The sequence below is a fragment of the Lonchura striata genome, chromosome 3 (assembly GCF_046129695.1).
Source record: "Lonchura striata isolate bLonStr1 chromosome 3, bLonStr1.mat, whole genome shotgun sequence".
NCBI classification, from domain to species: domain Eukaryota; kingdom Metazoa; phylum Chordata; class Aves; order Passeriformes; family Estrildidae; genus Lonchura; species Lonchura striata.
In genome coordinates this window covers 80358166-80375803 of record NC_134605.1, presented here as the reverse complement: position 1 = coordinate 80375803, position 17638 = coordinate 80358166, and the positions used below count along the sequence as shown (strand labels likewise).

The 17638-nt window shown below is 35.9% G+C and overlaps 1 protein-coding gene across 8 annotated transcripts in view; it reads left to right on the top strand.

Annotated features, from left to right (window-relative positions):
• DOP1A (DOP1 leucine zipper like protein A) overlaps positions 1–17638 on the top strand; it is a 61030-nt gene that overhangs the window by 33702 nt on the left and 9690 nt on the right. For all 8 annotated transcript variants that reach the window (XM_021546154.2, XM_021546119.2, XM_077782318.1 and 5 more), the window contains 18 exons: positions 976–1250; positions 1873–2025; positions 4008–4108; positions 5364–5623; positions 6302–8309; positions 8411–8522; positions 9395–9577; positions 9861–9986; positions 10316–10450; positions 10751–10806; positions 11287–11391; positions 12087–12153; positions 12954–13098; positions 13333–13412; positions 13948–14057; positions 14213–14362; positions 15619–15680; positions 16274–16426. In XM_021546154.2, coding sequence (XP_021401829.2) covers positions 976–1250; positions 1873–2025; positions 4008–4108; positions 5364–5623; positions 6302–8309; positions 8411–8522; positions 9395–9577; positions 9861–9986; positions 10316–10450; positions 10751–10806; positions 11287–11391; positions 12087–12153; positions 12954–13098; positions 13333–13412; positions 13948–14057; positions 14213–14362; positions 15619–15680; positions 16274–16426 — 4281 coding nt within the window. The remainder of the gene's footprint in view (positions 1–975; positions 1251–1872; positions 2026–4007; positions 4109–5363; positions 5624–6301; positions 8310–8410; positions 8523–9394; positions 9578–9860; positions 9987–10315; positions 10451–10750; positions 10807–11286; positions 11392–12086; positions 12154–12953; positions 13099–13332; positions 13413–13947; positions 14058–14212; positions 14363–15618; positions 15681–16273; positions 16427–17638) is intronic.

Below are 17638 nucleotides of genomic sequence, written 5' to 3'. Positions count from 1 at the left end.
ATTGAAGAAATTAAAAAGGGAACTGACTGAAGCTGAAACAATAGTTATATCTGTACATTCTAGAACACAATATGGAATTTTTGGGTATATTTAGACTCCAGTGGAGCTGTGGATATAAATTAGAAATTGCATCATTCTTCTCTTGATTCTAAAAGAGTGCTGTATTTGTGCCTATTAAAGAACACTTCTTCACTTGTGTCTGGTTCTAGATGTATTTGACTTTTCAGCAATGTGATTAATAGAGTCCTGTGAAGTTTTAAGAGAAGTTCCTTTGGTATTTCTAAAATAAAAGGGTGCAATATTCACTTGGAGAGTTGACTGGAACTTTGGAGAAAGGCACTTCCGATATCAACCCAGAGTATGGCTTGATAAAGTGAGAGGACATTAAAAAGGGGGAAGCAACCACCTACAGTGAAAACAGAGTATGGTCTAATGGATCATAGCTCTGCAGCAAACCATCAATTTTCACAGAGACTTCTATTTTTAAAATGTTGCCAGGCAAATCTATTTTTGTCAATTTAAAATTAGTCTGCATGCATATAATATAATATATTGTCCTAGGCTCTATAAAATATATTACAGAACTATTCCAGACTGCTATGTAGAGTGTTAAGATTTGATTGGTGGTGAAGAATTTTGTGAAGAGTGAGTGAAAGGATGTGCTCACTACTAAAAGTCCACTTTTGCCTAAAGCTGGAAATCATCTGAATGCATTTCCATAAAATTTTTTGTCTTCCTTGTTAAAATCTTCTATTCATTTTTGATTACTAAATGTTTGAAGTGATAGACTATTGCATTCTTGATAGGATTTTTTTAAAGATACATCAGGAAGTATCTTCATCTTGCATACATTTTCCTAAGTGAGCAGATTGAAATATGAAGGGACAATTGCACATATGATTATGGAATGCAGGAGGAAAATTCCATAATATTTAGATTGCTAAATAAATGTATAATCTGTAATTTTTATTTCAGACTGTGAACAAGTACAGCCTCCACTGTGGCTACAGACTTTAATGAATGCTTGCAAGCAGGCAAGCAATTTCAGTGTTCAGGGTGTTACTATCTCCCTCGTAATGGACTTGGTTGGATTGACTCAGTCTGTTGCTCTTGTCACTGGAGAAAATCTGAACAGTGTGGAAACTGCTCAGCCTCTCAGTCCTAACCAGGGAAGAGTGGCTGTTGTCATCAGACCTCCTCTTACTCAAGGCAATCTGAGATATATGGCTGAAAAGACAGACTTCTTCAAGGTTAGATGCAGTATCTCATTGCTGTTTTCTTTTGACTTTTTCTGTCTGGTGAAGAATAAGTCTTGGCCCCTTTACCATCCTTGATATGCTAAAGCAAATTTTCTTACTGAATATTTTAGTAACATTTCTAACCTGTGTTAGAATCTAAATGAAATACAGTGTTTTCTTCCTCTAATTCTCTCTTATTGACCACTTGTGTGAAATTCCTTGTTTAATTGAGTATTTTAAAGATATAAACAAAACGTGATTGAATAGCAGCATTAATCAGCAAAGGTATGAATCCGAGATGTGTATAATGTAGGACTATGGTAAACAATTTTTGCATTTGTGTAATTTACCTAAGAAATCTTTTGCAAAAGATAATCATCAGCAGGGTATATTATGTATTTGTATTTCAATGAAAATTTATTTCTGTCCTGACTCCTTAACAGGAATTTTTAGTGTAAGTTATTGCAGTGTTTTGAACAGTTCCTTCTGTTCATACAAAAGGAACTATTCTACAGATTGTCTCTTGGTCATAGGGTGTCATCAGATGTGATGTCTCCTATTGTTGCATAGAGCAAAACAAGGCATGATAGTCATTCACTTGTGTCTCTTGCAACTTTTCTTTTCATGTACAAAGCATATAGCTTTAACCCTTTGGGACCAGCTGGGTGATGGAACTCCTCAGCATCATCAGAAGAGTGTGGAGCTCTTCTACCAGCTGCACAACCTCGTCCCATCTTCCAGCATTTGTGAAGATGTTATTAGTCAGCAGCTGACTCATAGAGATAAGGCAAGTTGTTCATGTATTTACTTAAAGATGAGTAAAGTATATACAGAAATATATTTGGATAAAGGGCTTGGTCCCTCAGAGGAGGGTATGATAACTGCAATATTGAAAGAAGCATTGCCCTAAATTGTTTCAAGTGTGATTTTAGGTCTGTGATGAGTCTCTAGTTTTATGCTAGACAATGGAGGTTTTTCACCATTTAGCAACAAACTTATGCAGGAGAATTTCTCTCTTATTAGATATGTGATGCTTCCCAATACTTAAAGCATATGCTTAGTTTTTGCTGTTGTTAGTAGAGTCCCTATCATGACAGGTACTTCACTTATTTTTTTTTTTTCCTCCTAGAAATTTGTTTCACATAGAGGCTGTCAATTTGACATATGAATGAGGCCTTTGTAGTGCTTTAAATGTTATGTATATTAGCTATTTTCACAGCTCCAGCAGTATGAATTACTGTAGGGAATTACTTGCTTACACATTCTAGCAACTTGTGGTTGTGTTACTTCAGGAGTGCTTACCTTTTTGCCATTCTACCAGAGTTATCAGGTCAACAAGAGTGAATGTTAGCCAGTCTGTCAATCAGTGCAGTTCACAGCTTGCCATATTGTTGAAATTGGTGATGATTTTTAGTGTCACTTAGGCTGGTCTGTAAACTGCTGTGACTGTGGGTGTAGAACTTGCTCATTTCTGCCTACCTTCTGGAGAAAACAGTAATTTTTTACATCTTCACAGTATGGATTGCAAGGGCTTACATGGGGTCATCTCTGGGAATTGGTATTTTACCTCTATTCAATAACTGTCAGTATATTATTTTGTGCACTTCTATACATTTTGCAGCAGTCTTGTAGGAGCATATTTTTCTAAATACAAGTGATGTTTGCTTTACTTTCTAGAATGCTGTTGTCTCTTTTGGTTTTTGTTTTTGGTGTGGAGAGGTTCTTTTGTTTTTAGTTTGTTAAACACAAACTGTTTGTCTTTTTCATCATTTTCATAGCTAAAGTTTCCATTATTGTGGCAGATATTACATAGATAAGAAGCTGTTGCAGAGCTTCTTAAGTTGTATGATAGAAACTAAGTCTGGAAGTATGCCAGATTGTTAGTGGTTTTAACAGTTTTTAGTTTTGTCTAATATGGTTAAAGGTAAATATACCTACCGTTCATGTTCTGTAGTCATATATTCTAACAACAAACAAGTGAGAATCTTTGTCCTCTTGTCTTTACTTATCATCTAGTAATTTGGTTTAAGCCCTTACAGTACTTGAAGTAATTTTGATTATTTATTTGGTGTAATTGTGTTGATTGCTGTGCTTTGTTCACTCCTACTAATGCTTATTAGCTTCCTTGTCTTTTGGGTGAAGCTGTTTTTATACATGTGTTCAAACCATATCTTGACATTTTTCTGTTGTTTGCAGCCTTGATGGAATAGCTCTAACTGGATCAGCCTCAGTAAAGAGAGAAACAGAACAATTGTTACTTTACACCATTTTTACCATTAAATATCCTGAGCTGGACTTCAGTGATCCTTGTGGGTCCCTCCCAACTCAGGATATTCTATGATATTCTCCATATTATTACTATGACTGTATTAATCATTATGAATCCTTTGTGCAGTAAGCATGTCTAGAGTTAAATTCTACATATTACTGAAGAGCTCAATCTACATATCTGACTAGAAAATTACTCTGTTTCTTTCCAGGATGGCAGTAATGGAATGAAAATAAGTTGACTAGAAAGAGACAGGCTAAACTTTAAACCTAAGGCAGGATCAAGATAGGAGGGAATGCTTTCATGGTACTAAATTGCTCACAGGCACCTACTGTTGGCTCTACTGCTTTTAAGATTAAAAAATAGTACTTTAACACAGTCAATAAAATTAATTTCATTATATCTTCATTATCACTTTAGGATGCTGTATGACTTTCTTTTTCCAGTTCTCATAAGAAGTTTTACATTCTGACAGATCTAACTTATGGTTTGGTCCACAGAAAGTAAGAATGGAAGCTCATGCCAAGTTTGCAGTGCTATGGCATCTCACACGAGATCTTCATATTAACAAATCTTCTTCCTTTGGTCGCACCTTTGACAGGTTGGTGATTGCAAGTCTGATTCAGTTGAAATAATTTTACTTGAAAATCTTTGACGATATTATACAGGCAACATAGGGCATTTAAAAATTGAAGAACTACAGTGTAGCCGTGAGAGGAAGGAAGGACAAGAAATGAATTTGTGGACAAGAATTAGTGTTAGACAAAATTGTTTTCACAGGGATGATTATGTAGATTTACTTTCCTGAAAGCTATAAAGAGCGTGGGGAAGGAATAGTCACAATATTCATTGACCATCACTGTGGTTAAAATCACTGTGGTGTATATTGAGCTTAATATCTGAGTTCTTGTTGTGTTTTGATAAAAAGAGAAGCAAGAGAGAGAAATCAACCCAGAATTTAATTATATAAAGTAGAAAGTAACAGTAAAACTAAAAAAAAAAAAACTTAAAAAACAAATTGCAAGCAAGTGCTAAAATATGTGTTCTTTTGTTTAATTTGTGTTTTGTGTAAGAGGTCTTTTGTGGCAAGGAGCAGAGGATTTCTGTTTTGTGTTCTGGTATTGGACTATCTTCTTAGAAAAGACTGAAGATCTGGACTCTGAACTACTTTTGTCTTAGCTAGCACAAATGTGGAAAAATCTTCATTTAGATTTTGTATTGCATACTTAGCTATAAGGAGTAGAGTAAAAAGGTTATTTCTTTGTCTTATGCTGTCACTCACTGCATAAATGGTGATAAATTCTGTGCATACAACTAAGAGCTTGTGAACATGTACTACTGGAAAATGTAAAACAGTAGGTAAAATTCAGAGTCCAATATATATTTTTTTCCATTAGTCTGAAAAGGATTCTCAAGACTAAAACTGTTAAAAGAAGAAAATAATGGTTGTAGGAACTGCTGAATTGTCAAGTATGTTTCTTCTCTCTGTTCTTGAAGACAAGATCTTTGAATGTTTTCCATATATCCTTGTGAATTGGCTTTTAAAATTGTATATTTTTTTAATGGCATACCCCTTAAAAGCAATAAAGGTTTGTTAGGCTAATAGCTGTACGAATACTCGATCTTACTACTATTAGAGCAACTGTTATAACTGACTTGGTTACTAGCTCTTCCTTAGACTAGACTAAAATATAAAGAGCAGGTTCAAAGATTTGATTCCAAATAAAATACAGCTTTGTATGGAGAAGACACTGGAGTATGTACCAACATTAGATTTGTCATATATCAGATTAAAATGGCATTACTCTGTGAGTAGCATACAGTATCCACTAGATTGTTTCTTCTTTCCATTCTAGATCTTTGTTTATCATGCTGGACAGCCTCAATAGCTTGGATGGTTCTACTTGGTCAGTGGGACAAGCCTGGTTAAATCAAGCGCTTCAGAGACATGATATTGCAAGGGTTCTTGAACCTTTGCTCCTACTGCTTCTCCATCCAAAAACTCAGCGAGTTTCTGTTCAGCGAGTACAGGCTGAATGTTACTGGACTAAATCTCCTAATCACCCTGAGGAAGAAAATGAAAAGCAGTTCATGCAGAAGTTCAGCTGTGCTGATGGTATGTACACAAGAAGACAATAGGAAGATCCCTAATTTCTTTGCTTGCTGTTTACATGCAACGTTAAAAACATTGTGGAAATTTTTGAGGGTAACTGAAAAAAGTCTTGGAATAGCTATGGCTTATATTTGCATTTGTGTAGTATTTTCCTAATTCAAGTTTGCGTGCCCCCAGTACTGTTTAAAGTTTTATTGTTTTTACATTAAAATGGTATACAAATATTATAATGCAGAGCATTTCGTTACATCTTACTGAGTCTTGGTAGAACATAAGAATATGGCTTGAAGCTTAATGAAGAAATAAAATATTTTTATGAATGATGTGAGGCTGGCTAAAAACATACCAATAAGTTTTGAAGGTGTTTGCATGTATTGTATAATTTTAGTTTAGAATTTACTAATTCTGTTTCTTGTGGAAACAAAAGCAGATTAGACTGCATAATGTTTAATGGAGAATTCTGTTGTTCTGCTAAGGTGCACTGGTAAAACAATTTTGCCTTGTTTTTGTGAACATATCATATGCTTATTGACATATTTTTTTTCTCCTGTGAAGTGAAAAGACACTACCATGCCTTCATAATTTGAAGTCTCAATAATAGTTTAAATTCTAAATTTTAATTATGAATTCTTATTATGAAGAACAAAATCTTATATGTATGCATTTTTTGTGTTCTTCAAGCATTCTCCCACATGCCTGTAAGCCAAGGACAGCTTATAATACCTAAAGAAGGCAATGAGAAACAACTTGGTGTGGATGAAATGGAGAACTTCAGCCTGACTGTCAATCCTCTGAGTGACAGGCTTTCCTTGTTAAGTACCAGCAGTGAGACCATACCAATGGTTGTGTCTGATTTTGACCTTCCTGATCATCAGGCTGAAATACTGCAGAGTTCTGACTCTGGCTGTTCTCAGTCATCTGCTGGAGACAACATCAGTTATGAAGTGGAAACGGAAAGCCTGAGTGCTCAAGATAGCTCTCAGACTCTAAAAGAAGACTCACCTGATGAAATTGTGCAACAAGTGGTTACAGATCTTATATGCAAAGTTGTAAGTGGTCTTGGAGAAGAAGTTGAACCAGTTAAAGACAGTCTGCACTCTGAGGATGCTTCATATAAATTCAGTTCATTGGATAGCTCTTTAGAGGTTATAAAAAGTGATGATCAAAATATTCAAAGCAGCCAGAGCAGTTTACTAAGTAATGACAGCTCACAGTTACTATCAGCCTCAACTGAGACTGGACTTGAGAGCTTAGGAGATGAAATGTCAAGAAATAACTCTTCACCTTGTATTGCAGAAAGCCAGCAATCCTTCTCTGATCTTACTCTTTCTTCCACTGAATCAAAATCTAGAAAACATAGCCACAGTAGTATTCAGTTCAGCTTTAAAGGAAAGCAACCAGAAAAAATGTCAGAAAAAGAAACAATTGTTAAAGAGGGTGGTAAGCAACCAGGTGCAAAACCTAAGGTAAAAATAGCCAAAAAGAAAGATGAAGAGAAGAAGAAAGCACAAACAGAAAAGCTTAAGCAAACAAATGTCTTCTTTAGTGATGGCCTTGATTTAGAAAATTGGTACAGTTGTGGAGAAGGAGAAATTTCAGAAATAGAAAGTGATGTTGGATCCCCAGGAATGCGAAAATCTCCTAACTTCAATATCCATCCACTGTATCAACATGTCCTGCTTTATCTCCAGTTGTATGACTCTTCAAGGACATTATATGCTTTTTCTGCAATTAAGGCAATTCTGAAAACAAATCCTTCAGCTTTTGTAAGTGCCATCTCCACTACCAGTGTCAACAATGCATACACTCCTCAGCTTTCATTGCTCCAAAATCTTCTAGCTAGGCATCGAATATCTGTTATGGGCAAGGATTTCTATAGTCACATCCCAGTTGATTCTACCCATAACTTTCGGAGCTCTATGTACATAGAAATTCTTATCTCCTTGTGTCTATACTACATGCGGAGCCATTATCCAACTCACGTTAAAGTAACCTCACAAGACCTCATAGGAAACCGCAACATGCAAATGATGAGCATAGAAATTCTGACACTTCTCTTTGCTGAGTTGGCAAAAGTCATAGAAAGCTCTGCCAAGGGCTTTCCTAGTTTTATTTCAGACATGTTGTCCAAGTGCAAGGTTCAGAAAGTGATCCTGCATTGTCTGCTGTCTTCTATCTTCAGTGCCCAGAAATGGCACAGTGAAAAGATAGCTGGAAAAAACATTGTGGCTGTAGAAGAAGGCTTCTCTGAAGACAGCCTTATAAATTTTTCTGAGGATGAGTTTGACAATGGTAGTACTCTGCAGTCACAACTTTTGAAAGTACTTCAGCGGCTGATTGTGCTGGAACACAAAGTAATGACTGTGCCTGAGGAAAATGAAACAGTATTTGACTTTGTCATAACAGACCTGGAGCACATCGGTCCCCAGCAGCCAATGACTTCTCTGCAGTATTTACATTCCCAGCCAATAACCTGCCAAGGCATGTTTCTGTGCGCAGTGATACGAGCTTTGCACCAGCACTGTGCCTGTAAAATGCATCCCCAGTGGATTGGCCTTATCACTTCTACGTTGCCTTATATGGGAAAAGTTCTTCAGAGGGTGGTTGTTTCAGTGACTCTTCAGCTCTGCAGGAACTTGGATAATTTAATTCAGCAGTATAAATATGAAACTGGATTATCTGATAATAGGTATGTATATGTAGAGGTATAATCTATTTAACTGAATTTGACTGCTTTGAATTACTTTACTATCAGATAAACTAATTTTTAAAAAATTGCTCTTCTTTTAGGCCTCTCTGGATGGCATCAGTCACTCCCCCAGATATGGTTCTCACTTTATTAGAAGGGATCACAACTATAATTCATTACTGCCTCCTGGATCCATCTACACAGTATCACCAGGTAAACTTATCTGCGTGTCTGAGACTTTCCTATGCAATTAATGTCAAATTAAGGACTGTGATTATATTAGCGAGTATGAAAATCTGGGTGACAGAAATAACAAATATATTGTCTTAGCTATAAATATGGGTGTTTATTGACAATACAAACAGAAAAACACATTTCTATGGATGATACTTTTAAGAGAATACTCTTATATTTGTTTTCTTCCTTTGGTTTTTTGTTTTTGTTACCCTGAAATAACTAAAGGTTAATTCCTTAAAACTTTTAAAATTCCAGTTTTTAGAGCTGCCTTCATTGTGTTCATCTTGTGATATGTCTAAACATTATCCTTCTGCTCCTTCTGTATATTCATAATTTTTCTTTTTAGTCAAGCAGTATTTTTAGATCTGATATTCTGAGCATAGTGTCTGTTAAGAATTTGGTCCAGGTTCCGTAAGAAGCTTTTACCCTGTTTTCTCAGTAATCTTGTTTTTGTGCTTTTTTTCCATTCTTACACTCCTTTGATTTCCTTTCATGTAAAAGTGACTGAAAAGTGGGTTTTGTTTATGTAAATAAATAATTTTGCCTAGAGTATAAGCTAGACTTAAAATTCTGAAATAATTGTTTTGCAAAGGTATAGGCAGAGGATACAAAATTGATTGCTGTAGACATGAGGCCTCCCGTGTTCAGAATACATTTGATATTGGACAACTCAATCAAAAGTTTCTCTATTATTTTAAAAGTCTCAAAGCTGTACATATTGTAAGAATTAATGAGAAACTTCTGAAAAAAAGTTAAGGTTGAAATTGCCATGTTAGGTAAGTCTAAATTTACTCTATTTTAAATATGCTGTTTATTAGTTATTATATACTCTTCTTCTCTCCCACTAGCTTTTGGTTAATGTAGATCAGAAGCATTTGGTTGAAGCACGCAATGGGATCCTCTCTATTTTGCATATGATCATGTCTTCTGTGACTTTACTGTGGAGCATCCTGCACCTCGCAGATTCTTCGGAGAAAACTGCTGCTGCTGCTGCTGCATCCATTACCACTATTAACCTTGGGTCAACTAAGGTCAGAACATCAGGGATAATTATAAATTATTCATTAATACCTTTGTCAAAATAATTTAAATTCTCTTCCCTTATATCTAAATTGAATTTTTATGCCTTTGTCGTCATCTACTCACTCACCACAAAACTCAGGCTTTTATAGATGAGTATTGAATATGCTTTTAAGCTAAAATATATCAGTTCAATGTAATGTGTCACCTCTTTGCTTTCTGCAGAGAAAATATTTTGAACATAATGCTGAGGTGCTTATCTAAAGGGGTATGTGTTCTGCTTTCATATTTCAGAATCTGAGGCAACAGATTCTGGAACTTTTGGGTCCAATTTCAATGAATCATGGTGTTCATTTCATGGCTGCTATTGCATTTGTATGGAATGAAAGGAGGCAAAACAAAAATACTTCAAGGACAAAGGTATGTTTATATTACAGCGGTCACTTCAAGTAGTGCTAATACTTTTAAGTAATTTAGTGTTAGGAAGAAGAAAATTTGGACATTCCAGTGAAAAAATACAATGAAGTACGGACAATATTTGCATTTCTAATTAGCAACTGTACTGTCAGGGAGGTACCACTTTACAATGGAATAATCTTCCTGAATTCTTCAGAGGAATAGTAGGTGATACCAGGTCTCTAGGTGACCTGTTAGTTGATAAAATTTCAATCCCATGAGGACAGCTGCCTTAGTTTTGGCATAGCCATTGTCTGTGTTGATAATCTGTGACATACATCTGGTTCTTTTAGGTTATTCCTACAGCAGGTGAAGAACAACTTCTGCTGGTTGAGCTGGTTCGCTCTATCAGTGTTATGAGAACAGAGACTGTCATACAGACAGTGAAAGAAGTTCTGAAGCAGCCTCCAGCCATAGCAAAGGACAAGGTATGGAAACTGTACAGGTCCTATTGATTTATGTGATGTCCTCTTGAAGCAGCTTACAACACTGATGATATGGGTACTTTATTGACAAAGCTGAGCAGCACAATGTGAAAATTTTCCCTATATCTAAGAGATAAATGAAGCGAAGTATACAGGGATATCTCAATGGACACTTAATATTCTAAATAATTAAGCTATATGTTTAGGCATTGCAGTGACATTACAGCATTGTTAATTTTACCCTGGTGAGGGGGAAAAAATGCCGCTTCTTTCTGACAACACAGGTTTCATATCTTTTTCTAGAAACATCTTTCACTGGAAGTCTGCATGTTGCAGTTTTTCTATGCTTATACTCAAAGGTAAGAAAAGAAGCTAAATTTTATTTCGGTCATTGGGAAGCAGATGATCAATTTGAATATTTTACATCTTCATGTCATAGGATGATTAAGAGTCTTTGTAATATAAGTAGTGAAGAAAGAATGGGTTTGATCTGTAGGTTTGTTAAAAAAGATGGTTTATTTTGTGAGTTCCATAGTATTGCATCACCTTTCTTCCCCCACCTAAAAATCCTGCAGATAATCTGCCCAAAGAAAGCTGATCTTAATTGTGCTGTGACTCATTCCTGCCACTCCACCTTTGCAATGAAAAGCATTTCTTTTAAGAATGCTCTTCTACCTTCATCTGTTTCTTAATGACTTGATGTAGTAACCTAGTATTAAATGAATCTGTAAGGGTGATTCCAATATCTGACAGGAGAGATGTGATGTAAAAAGAAATTGTAGGAGTATCTGAGGGAGATGATGTCCTCATCATTGACATTGCTGCTCTCTCTTCCTTAGGATTCCAGTGACCAGCTTAGTAGACAGCTGGGCAGCACTGCTTCTTCTGTTAAAAGATTCCATACAGGTTGGTCTTCCAGCCCCAGGACAGTTTCTCATACTTGGGTAAGTGGTCCTTATATCTGCAATTTTCAAATATGTTCAAATTTAGGTGTGTGAAATTATTCTGAAGTGTTAGTGTTTCTAAATCTGTCTCTTATTTTTGACTTGCAGAGTTATTGCCTGAGTTCTGTGGGTCTTATAAAATTAGTTTCTTCTCTGAGGAATGGCTGCATATATTAAATTTTATATTAGAGTATGATATAAGCCATGACCTTACCTTAATGATTATTTCAGTGATTCAGGCTCTTTAAGCAACAGATCTAAGTTTCTAATTTTTCCTGAAAAATAACAATAATTACTACTTCTTAGGTATTTGAAACCCACTAGAGTGGACTGAATTCTCACCATGGAAACAGTTTGTGGACTGTTAGAGATATAACTTTGAATATGACTTTCTGTATAAAGGTTTATGGACCATTTTCTTCAATATTTTGAGTTTATCTTCCCTAGTAAACTGTCTCTGAAGATAGTTTTGTATATAATCAAGTAAAACCTGTTCTTGGTAAATTCTTATGATCAAAATTAATTTAAGGAACTTGAAAAGATGTTTCCTGGAATACTGATAAATAGCAATCCCTGCAGGTTTAGTGAATAAATATTGTGCAAATGCATATCTTCAGATTTGTCCTAACTCTGAAAACTGATGAATAATGTATTATGAAAAGAAAATCCATTATTCAAGTTATATATTTTTTCAGTGTTCTTAATGAGTTCATCATGAAAAACCCAAGTCTGGAGAATAAGAAAGATCAAAGAGATCTACAGGTAAGAAATCTGTTAAATATGTGTTTTTAAAATATTGAACAATGAATCATAGAATGGCCTGGATTGGAAAGGGCCTTAAAGATCATTCAATTCCCAGCACAGGAAGGATACTGACCTCTTGGAGCAAGTCAGAGGAGGGCCACTAAGTTGATTAGAACGATGGAGCACCTCTCTTAAGAGAAAAGGCTTAAAGAATTTGGTTTGTTCAGCCTGGAAGAGGGAAGGCTTCCAGTACCTGGAGGAAGCCACAAGAAAGATGGAGAGGTTCTGTTTACAAGAACAGTGACAGGACAACTGTTTACAACAAGTGACAGGACAAGAGGGAATGGCTTCAAAGTGAGAGTAGATTTAGATTAGATATTAGGAAAAAATCTGTACTGTGAAGGTGGTGAGGTACTGGAACTGGTTACCCAGAGAAGTTGCAGATGCCCCATCACTAGAATTGTTTAAGGCCACTTGGATGAGGTTCTGAACAACCTGGTTTAGTATAAGGTGTCCATGTCCATGGCAGTGGGGTGGAACTAGATGCTTGAATATAGTAGAAATATTTGATATCAGTTCTGTAGTATTTAATATCTATCTTTATATTTAATAATTCTTTAATATCTTCTGCTTATGTTGACAGTTCGTTGGAAAACCTTTCGTTTTCTGTAAAGTTATTAATCACTGATAATATAGAAATTATTTGAAAGCAATTCTATATGTGGTTGTATAGATTTTCTACATGTCAGGACAATGAATACAGCCATTCTGCATAAAGTTCTTAAAATGCTTGGGTTTTTTTTTTTTTTTTCTACCAGGATGTAACACACAAGATAGTGGATGCCATTGGGGCAATTGCTGGTTCTTCCTTGGAACAGACCACTTGGCTAAGACGAAACTTAGAGGTTAAGCCTTCCCCCAAGATTATGGTTGATGGAAACAACTTAGAATCAGATGTTGAAGGTAGGTTCATTTTTATCTTTATTTAAAACAAAACATTCATTTTCATGCTAAAATTAATTAAGAGAGCAGCTTTGCTATATTTGAATGTATATAAAATTCTTCAGTATTGTTCTAGCACTAATGTGTCTGGCAAAGCTTGTGCATCTTCAAAATACTTATTTTTAAAATACGCTATAAGGTAAATTATGTCTTGAGAAAATTAACTTTGGATATTTTATTATTATCTTCATTTAGATATGCTGTCTCCAGCAATGGAAACTTCAAATATAACTCCATCTGTTTATAGTGTCCATGCATTGACCTTACTTTCTGAGGTAAATGTTTCCTTGGAGATAATGAACAGTGTCTTATAATAAACTTTTATATTATGAAAAGCTTTGGACTAGAAGCTTGGAGGAGGAGAGTTAATGGGAAACACTGATGTGAATGGATTCTGGGTCTTGTCATGTAAAAACTTGTTACTAACCCAGTGAGATGGATGAGTTATAAAGAATGGCCTTTCAGATGTGTAGTGTAGCTAACTTTTTTGATTGTAACCTTTGTGTGTTTATCTTTGTGGTACATCTTATTTATTGCTGATAATTGCAGTCAGTCTGAATTTTTTCTTTGTTTGTAGTTTATTCTCTAGAGTGCTTTAACCAAGATTTTGTGCTTCTGTGCTTTTACCTTAATGTGTCATAAAAATTATGGAATCTTTATACTCTGGATTTTGCACGGTACCTGAAATGTGATCACTTTTATCATAAACTTGAATGTTCAGTAAAGAACATTACACAAAAAAAAAATCTGAATGGTAGGTAAAAAGTAATTTAAGAATGCATTATAACATATCTTCCTCTCATTTTATAGGTTTTGGCTCATCTCCTGGACATGGTATTCTACAGTGATGAAAAAGAGAGAGTTATTCCTTTGCTTGTAAATATTATGCACTATGTTGTGCCCTACCTCCGTAATCACAGGTATCTTTATTGAATTGATGTAGATGTCTTCAGCCAGTAGAAATTTGGATGGTGGCACTTAAGTTGAAACAGGCATGATTAGGGTTAGATGTCTATCAAATTTTCTATAGAGCAACAATTCAAATCTGGTTTTGGTTGACTTTTTCTTTGTTTAGTGCTCACAATGCATCCAGCTATCGAGCTTGTGTCCAGTTATTAAGCAGTCTTAGTGGATATCAGTATACAAGGAGAGCATGGAAGAAGGAAGCCTTTGACCTCTTTATGGATTCCAGTTTCTTCCAGATGGATGCTTCCTGTGTTAACCAGTAAGACATTATTCTTGTTTATATTGATGGCCCTTACAGATTTTATGTATTCCATTAACATATGGGCCAAAATTTCCAAAAGATCTTTACTGAGAAAAGTACAGATTTTCTGTGGTTTAGGTTACCATGTGAAACTTATATATAAGGTATGTTTCTATGTACAAATCTATTTTTAAAATAATTATCTTTAAAAAAATGTTCTGTGAGACAACATGTTAGCATTTTGTAGAAACATAGAATGATTTGCATTGCAGGAGACCTTCAAGATAGTTTAGTTCTAATACACCTGTCATGGGCAGGGACACCTTCCACTAGAGCCCCACCCAGCCTGGCCTTGAACACTTCCAGGGATGGGGCATCCAGAGCTTCACCAGGCAACCTGTGTTAGGGCATCACCACTCTCACAATTAATAATTTCTTCCTAGTATCTAAATCTTCTTTCTTTAAAAGTGGGATTAACTTTACTTTAAAAGTAATTCCCTCTTATCCTCTCACTCCATGACCTTGTAAAAAGTCTCTCTTCAGCTTTCTAGAGGCCCTTTAGGTACTTGCAAAGCTGCTAGAAGATCTCCCTGAAGCCTTCTCTTTACCAGTCTGAACCCCAGCTCTCAGCCTGTCTTCACAGGAGAGGTGCTTCAGCCCTCTGATCATCTTTGTGATCCTCCCATGGACCTCTTCAAAGGAGTCCACATCCTTCTTATGCCAGGGGTCCCAGAGCTGGATGCAATACTCCAAGTGGGGTCTTACCAGAGCAGAGTGGAGAGGCAGAATCACCTTCCTTGATCTTTTGGCCATGCCCCTGGTGCAACCCTGGATGCAGTTGCCCTTCTGGGCTGTGAACACATTGGCAGATAAAATTCAGTTTTTCATTTTCATCCACCATCAGCCACAAATCCTTCTCCTCAAAGCTGCACTCAGTATTCATTTTGTGTCCAGCCAGTATTTGTGCTTGGAATAACTCTGACCATTCTGCAGGACCTTGCACTTGGCCTCATGCTTCATGATGTTCACATAGGCCCACTTCTTCAAGCTGTCAAGGTCCCCCCTGAATGGCATCCCTTATTTTCTTGGAGAAGGGGGTTCAAGAAACACAGTTTCAGATCAAATAACACCAAGTAGATGGTACCTTATGAAACAGAAAGCTTGGATTGGAAGCCTTAGCCTAAACTGAAAGAGCAAAAAAAATTTGCAAGTGTTCCTGAAAATTCTTGCTTTTTTCTTGCTTTTCTGATTTGTGTATGATTTTCCTCTTTTAGTTGGAGAGCTATTATGGATAATTTGATGACACATGACAAAACCACATTCAGAGATTTGATGAGTAAGTATTGATACAGTAGTAACTTCTTTCCAGTATAAACATTAAATAAATGAAAAATAACTATCTTAAAGAAAACACTTATTCAGCATTTCTTCCAATTTGATTTATTCAGTGTTTTTAAAGTTTTCTTTGACTGTTTGTTTCTGGAGATCCATAAATAACCTGAAATGAGAGAATTTGATACCATCCTGGCACACAGTCAATTTTGCCTATATGGCAAAGATAATTAAGCATTATGGGTGGGGGTGGTTTTTAGTTGGTTTGGGTTTGAAGATCTGACACTAACTGCTTAAAAAATTGATTCTAAACTTCTGAATTTTCTGAGCATCAAATACATGCAAATTTTATTTTTAAAAAATGGCTAAACTCTTTCCCAAGACCCCCCTAAACCCAGCCACTATTGTGCATACTTACAGGTTTTCTTTCAACTTTTATTTTGAACTTCTGGTTACAGATTCAAACTGCAAATCATACATCATTTTAACATCTGCTTCCAAACCCCATTATTGCAAAGAAAGAGTTATTTGTGCCTTGAAATGAATCAGAAGGGAAATGCATAAGCTCTTGGCTGCACTTTGCCTGTTCTCTTTCAGCTCGAGTGGCTGTGGCCCAGAGCAGCTCCCTCAATCTGTTTGCTAACAGAGATGCGGAGCTGGAGCAGCGCGCCATGCTCCTCAAGAGACTTGCCTTTGCCATTTTTAGCAGCGAGATAGACCAGTACCAGAAATACCTGCCAGACATACAAGGTCAGTAAATATGTATCGTTCAGTGGACTTCCTGGTGTGACAGAGTAACAGCCAATTAAATTTTTAACCTGCAAGATCAGTCTGGGATACTATTTCCATAGCTGAAACAATGTTTCTGCAGCTTTTGGTTAAAAGGTTTTCAGTCTTAAATGACAACGAGGTATGCAGATTTTGTGGCTGCCAGTTGACTTTTATCTGGATAATTTCACTGCTGTGTCATCTTATCCCTTGATCAGTATCCTTGGATACCTGTACAATATGTGTTGACATGAACATCTGAGGTAAAAAAGCCTATCAATTAGGGATAAATAGGAAAAGTGACCTTGACATTTTGAATTCTTGACTTCTTTTGCTGGGGTGTTTTTTCCTCAATTCAGTTTATCTGTCATATTTATCACTGAAGTTTATTTCTTACAGTGACTCTTTACCTTAAGTGACTGGAAATGAGAACTGCTTGGATCTTCTTTTTAAGATGAGGCTAATAGCAGCAGCTTTTAGATGTATCATTTTTTCGTGGCACCAAAGGACACTTTGGTATCTTCTTCTATATGGAAAATCAGTTGCCATCATATACCAAGTTGAAGATCAACTTTTTTGTTTCATTTGTTCTGGAATCTAATTTTGGAAATTATTTAGTTTGTTGGTTAGGGGTTTTTTGGTTGGTTTTTTTGGGTTTGGTTTTTTTTTTTGTTTGTTTGTTTGTTTTTTGTTTTTTTTTAATTTCCAGTCAAGTCAGTAGCTGAGATTCCTGTATTCATAGAATCAGGTGATTTTACTGGTCTGGACTACAACATACATGTGTGTTGGTTTGACTGAAAAATTTCTTTGTGTCTGCCCCTATATATTGAATGCTTAGAGGTAATCATAATTCAATAAACTAGCATCCCTTTGTAATATCTCAAGTACTATGATGGTGCAGTGTTTTAATAACACTAATAGATCCAAGTTGTTCAGCCTGGCAACTGCACTCTTTGGAATCTTTTAACTCCTCTTGTTGTAATGGGTGAAACTCTCCATAACATCAGCAAAGTTCCCAGATGGAACTTATATATAAAGAACTAACCCAAAATAGGCAACTGCACTCTTTGGAGGTTTCTCCAAAGAGGAACCTTTTGTTTCTTCTTTGGTGGAGTGGTTATTTCTTTATGTTGACAGAATAAAACCAGTAAAATACTGGAACAGTAACATGGCAAATGCTTAAAGTTAACATTG